Genomic DNA, 6000 nt, shown 5'->3' on the forward strand with positions numbered 1-6000 from the left:
GCACCCTGGGTGCTTGAAAAATTGCCAGACACCATAGAAACGAGTCCTTAAGTCCCTGGACCATCTGCACTTTCTTTTCATTGTGGAAGTCTCATTTAAACATGTTTTTCGACCATTCTAAATTCATTTGTGTGTTAATGAAAAAATTCCTGCTGATGGTTTTCCTTTTCATTAAAACAAAAATCATAAAATTCTTTAATTTAATCACAGGAAAAAAAAATCTCTCAAGCTTTGATGAAATAATGGATCTTTGAATTTGCCTCTGAATACGTGTTGTTTGAATATCATTGCCAACACCTCCTTAAGTGACTGTTTAAAGGAAAAGGAAACCAACATTAGATATTCCCCGCAAAACCAGGGGGTGGTTTGAAGGAGGGTGAGCAATGCACCATCACAGTGGAGTTCCCGGATCACATGCAAGCGGTCCTTCCCTTCCTAAGGTCCTGTCTTTGAGCGGGGGTTAAGCTGGGGGTGCAGGGGAGCCCCAGCTGTCTGGAGCTCAGCCTCCCGCGCCCCCGCTGCCGCAGCCCGGCCCCGCTCGGGCTCCGCCGGCGCCTTGGCGCTGTTCAGGCCGCAGTTACCTGTTCGCTGCCAGCCGGGATGAGATGTACCCTCCGGGGATCTGGGTGATTATGTATCCCCAGAAAAAAGAGCCGTGGATCATGCCAACTGTTTCAGGATCCCAATTAAACTTCGCTTTCTTCCAATGCAAGGAACCGGGACAGAAAGAGAGAAAGACAAGAGGAAGGCTGTAATTGTGCCACTTTAGAGCTTTCACCAGCAGCAGCTTCATACGCAGTGCAATTGAAGGGGCTCCAGTGCCGGCGCCGGACTCTGCCCCCAGCCCTCCACTCCAGCCCCAAACACTCCGACTGCCCCCCAGATCAGCAAAACAAACCCAGTAACAGCAATGGAAACGGCACCGCCCGTGCCTCCCTGGGACACGAGAAGGGCACGGGGGTCCCGTGTGCCCTGAGCCGCTCGACCGAGGCACGGACCGCGGGGCCAGGCAGGGCAGAGCGGGGGAGCCCTGGGACCCGCGGGACCCCGGCTCACAGACACAGCCCTGCGCGGGCGGGGCTGGGGCGCACAGCCCGCACTTACCTCTTGCCTGTGCGGGCAGAAAGCCGTAAGGGGTTTGTGGGTTTGGGTGTTTAAGACTCATCTGCATTTATCACATCTTTCTCATCACGCTTTAACTCGATTTAAAACGCCACTTATCATTTAACGCCTTTTGTCAAAGTAAATTCACCCTGGTGTTGTCAAACATTCCTGCAAAACCTCCCCGCCTCCTTTACGGCGAGATGCACCCGCTGACAGTCCCTTATTCGACGCCTTCCTTCTCCCATCCCCTACGTTTATTTTACGAGATATCTGCGTTTTTCAAGGCTGTGTGGAAAAGACAGGGCGGGAGGCGAATTGTTCGCACAATAATACCGCAAACTGGGGCTAGGAACTGAAATGAAAAAGTAGAAATTATTGGTAGAAATTGTTTCTGCTTCAAGAACGGAATTTCCGTCCTTCGAAGGGCAGCGGCGGGGCCGGGCAGGGGGAGGGGAGCCGCCCGCCCTGGAACCGCGGAGCATCGGAGCTCAGGTGCGGGAAATGCCACGAAACCATCCAGAGCCCGTCCCACCTGCGTTGAAGTGTTTGACTGAGAGTTGTACTGGGAGGATGTGGGATTTACGAGGGAAAGGTTCCCACCTCTTTAATAATTTTTCCTCCTCGGTGTATGGTGCTGTTATTGACCATATCCACGATGGCCACTCCCAAGTTACATCGGATTCCGAAGGAAATGCAGAATCCCAGTCCACTCATGATGGCAATGATGTACCTCCGGGGCAGCCCGAAGCAGGTACAGTCGCACAACGGGGCTTTCTTTTCGGGCACTTCCATGGGCTTTCCATCTTCAGTCAGCTCGATGGTGTCCCCGGGCTTCTGCCTCTTCTCTAGGACTCTGCCCGACACAAGAAGGGAAAGTCAAGCCCTGGCTGCCTGTGAAGGCACAACAATTTCGCGGAGCTGAAGGCTTAAATTCACCGTTCCCCTCGCTCCTTTGGCTTGGAGGTTGATTTGAGGATTTAATCCTTGCTTCCCATTCACCTTCAACTGTTCTTTAGCAATGACCTGTGGGAGTCACGATTAGTCATCCCCAACTCCCCCCCGCCACCCCTCCGCAGCCGCCCAGGGTGGAGCTCTAGCTGAGAATTGCTCATCTATCATTAAACACTTCTGCTTAAATATGTAGGACGCATCAAGAAGACATCATCTGTAACCACTGCAGAGGCGCCATGTTGGGCAGCCCAAGAGGCGAAGGAGCAGAAACGGGCTTCTGGAGGTTTTATTACCTCCTTGCTATATTAGAAACACCAAGGGGGTGATCTTGGTGTGCACCTCGCTTTAGGTCTGGGAACAAGAGAAATGGTAAGAGAAAAAGACGGGAGGGAGGAGTGAGGAGGAGGAGCGGGCGATATTGCTATTTATTTTAGTTTTGCAAAATGGCTGTCACATGCAGTGAAAGAAAACATGATCGTCTTCAGAGAACTGGCATCTCCGGAGAAGGCTTTCCCAAATATCTCAGTACTCAACTACACGTTGTGAGCGTGTGATCACTGAGCAGGTTTAGCCTTCCCGGAGCAGCTTTAAGCACTATCTCACTGCCCACACTCCCTCGGTTTTGCTTGAAAATCGTATCTCCTAGAAACCAATCTGAAGGAATCTGAAGGGAAATGGTTATTTGCAGCTAATTCCAATCAGGTGAAAAATACCATGAAAGGTGATTTAGAACATTTAGATCTTTTTTTTTTTTTTCTTTTAAATATTTTTAAATGCTGTGTCGGTAGCCAGAAAAAGCAGGTTTACAGAGCAAGTGTCCATATTGAATCCCTAAATAGTCTTCTTCACGGAGATATTTAAAAATCAGAAAAGCTAACCAATTATGTCGTCTCGGGAAGCAAATACGCGACCACTTGCCGACACTCTGGACTCTACTACCGCTGCCCTCACCTCTGCTCTAGAAGTATTTCCTCCCTCGGAGGAGCGTCTCTTTCATGTTAACTCATCCGGCTGATATGGCAGTAACAATTAGCAGAATAAGGCTCAAAAGGTTATCCGTGTTTGGGAGAAAATACAGGGATTTTCTCCAAAAGCTACTCAGCTTAAATTCTCATGATTTTTCTTTTCTGGGCGTATTATTTCCATGCTTAAAGATCGCCGCAATAAGAAATGTCTTAAAGTTGTGAATAAAATAAACCACCGTGGGTTTATGGTCAAAATTCGTTCGTGTGGATAAAGGGTAGTGTAGGAGTGTTTTCTCCCTGACTGGGCGTCTTGTCTTCGGGAACAGACTGAAAATCAATATGTAAGAGGCAAGAAAATTGTTTAGATTATAAGAAGAGTAAACAAAGTACTTAATTGCCGTGAGCTGAAAAAGATGAGCAAATCGCGCGTTTGTTAGTCGAGGTGTGAATTCAAACGGAGTTTTGCTGGAAAATACAAACACCGTTTCTTTATTATTCACTGTGTGACTACAAGTAGTAGAGAAAACAGTTTTATTTAAATGTTGTAGAGTCTTTAAGAAAGAAAAAGAAAGTGTTTATTTCCTTAATTATATTTTAAGCAGCTATTCTGGATTATCCTTTATTATTATTATTAATTTTCAACAATTGAAAATTACTTAAATATAACCAAAACCGGTAGGAAATTAATTGCATTGCTGATTACTTTAACTTTGCTTTTGGCTTTTCCTAATAGTGCACTTCCTATGAAAATGGAAGTCTTGATTTTATCTTTATCACTTCACTGATACGTCCCCTTCCCTTAAAATGGCAGCAGGAGTTGTGACTCATGCTGTGAAACAGCCTTGTGTCTGTGCCCAGCACTGCCGCATAGGTATGGAAAAAAGATTTTTACGTGACCTACCCTGGGCAGACAAATCCGCAGTTACCTTATAGCTGTAATTCGGGGGAAATAAACCAACCAACCAACCAAAATAAAAAACCAACCAAACAAAAAAACCCAAACAAAAACCAAACCAAACAAACAAACAAAAAACCCCCCAACAAACAACCAACAAACCAACAACAACCAAACTAATAAAAAAAACAAACCTAACCCAATATTTCGGGGTAATTTCTAGCAGACGGTACAATCGAAAATATTTTGGAATTTCACAGACTATTCTCAAACGTTGTGGAGGTCACTAAAGTCACCAGATTGGATGGAGAACGATGTGTGAACTTTAGCTGCATGCACTTCGTAGGTATGCAAGAATCTGGACTTATTTATCTGTGTGCACAGAGCTCGCCGATGATAGAAATGTTCTTTACACACAGAAATATACAGGAATGATGCTTTTGAGTTTAGCAATTGCAGTTGTATATCACTTAATAGGACAAGCAGATGCTTCTAAAGGCAAATGGATAAATAATTAAACACATTCCTCTATATGTTTCAGCTCCAGGAGAAAAAAAATCGTTTGGATATCAATTATTTATACATCTCCATGTTTTTCTTCATCTGACGATGAATTACACAAAGGACAATACTAATCAAAAACAGAATAATTTTTTTGATGCTTGTTAAGAGCAGGGGGCAAGATCCTGTGAGTGCATTGCAAAATTAAGATGGAACAAAAATACAGGTTGCTGCTCTCTTCTGATTATGATTTCAAGATGGGATCCTTTTTTTTTGTGGAAGAAAGGTCCGGTAATCTTTTACTACATCTTTTTACTGACACCATCTACGAGTCAGATAGAGGAGTTACGAGGGTGCCATATTGAGCAGCTTCAGCACTAGTTTCAGGATCTAGATTACATCCAGCAGAATCTCAACAGCTCCCAACCCTGCCATCACTGACCTCCCCAAAGCACTCTACCTCCTGCAGCAATGGGAGCTTAAGAAAAGCTTTCAATTTTTTTCTAGGAAGTAGAATCCTATAAGAGATATCAGTCTTACCTGTAAAGTTGACCAAGCGATTTTCCAGCAAAATTCTTCAATCCCTCCTTGCCGGGAGTCAAAATCCTTTGTTTTACCGACTCCATTCCTGCGGGGATGCTCGCTGGATACTGCTCTGCTCTGGATACAGCACTGCTACGAGCAACGATGGTTCATATTGGTTTAATCTCTTAACTTTTCGCCCTCATTCAATGGCTATCGGTGCACCTACGGGTAAAGGGAGAATGAGAGGGAGAGTGCGCGCGTGTGTGTGTGAGCGAGGTGGAGACGGCGTACGGAGTCGGGGTGGGGGGGGCGAGGGCGAGGGAGCGCGCCTGTGTGCGGCAGCGAGCGGGGCGTTGGAGCGCGCTGCAGGCAGCCCCCAGGGTCCCCGGCAGCGCGGAGTTGCCAGGCACGGTCAGAAAGTCTCCTCGGCCTCTCAGGGTTCAGCAGTGGCAGGCGGAGGCAGAGCCATGCCCGGCAGGGAGGGGACGGAGGTCTCCGTGCAGGAGCGTTTCGAGGCAGTGCCGGCTCTGCGTGTCCCCGGCTGCGGCGCTGGCGGGGGCGGGGTGCGCTCGCCGCCCTGGGCAGACGCTGCCAAATCCCCGGAGCCGCCGGCCGAACCCACGGGCGGCGCGGAGCCGCGGCGTGTCCGCTGCCCCCGCCCGCGCTCCCTCCCGCGCAGCGCTGTCCCCGGCGCGGCCGCGGCTCCGCTCCCCGGGCGCTCCGGCCCTTCAGCACCGCGGCCAGCGCCGCGCCCCCGCCCCGCCGCGCCTCCCCCGGCCGCGCCCGGCGCGGGGCTCTCCGCGCCTTGGACGAGCGCCACTGCTCCTCGTATAGTGCGGGTGTGCGGAAAGGACGTGGCCTTCGTGCAGCCAGTCCCGCTGGCGGGCAAACCGGGCACAGTTGTAATAATGCTGCGGTAATGCTATAAACAGCTAACACCCGATCCAAAGGTATATTTATCTCTATATCCATGTTTACTCACACAGATTATTTTAGATCATGTTAGGAATCCATTGGTGACTGCTTTATCTAAAGCATTTATATTTTCCATCTCTTTTT

At 48.4% G+C, this 6000-nt stretch overlaps 1 protein-coding gene across 1 annotated transcript in view; it reads right to left on the reverse strand.

Moving 5' to 3' along the window:
- SLC17A6 (solute carrier family 17 member 6) overlaps positions 1–5548 on the reverse strand; it is a 29325-nt gene extending 23777 nt beyond the window's left edge. Inside the window, exons 1-3 of the mRNA XM_048306540.1 lie at positions 4957–5548; positions 1705–1957; positions 582–700 (exon numbers count right to left, since the gene is read on the reverse strand). Coding sequence (XP_048162497.1) covers positions 582–700; positions 1705–1957; positions 4957–5042 — 458 coding nt within the window. The 5' untranslated portion in view covers positions 5043–5548. The remainder of the gene's footprint in view (positions 1–581; positions 701–1704; positions 1958–4956) is intronic.
- Between the last annotated feature and the right edge of the window lie 452 nt (positions 5549–6000).

Source organism: Corvus hawaiiensis, chromosome 6 (assembly GCF_020740725.1).
Source record: "Corvus hawaiiensis isolate bCorHaw1 chromosome 6, bCorHaw1.pri.cur, whole genome shotgun sequence".
NCBI lineage: Eukaryota > Metazoa > Chordata > Aves > Passeriformes > Corvidae > Corvus > Corvus hawaiiensis.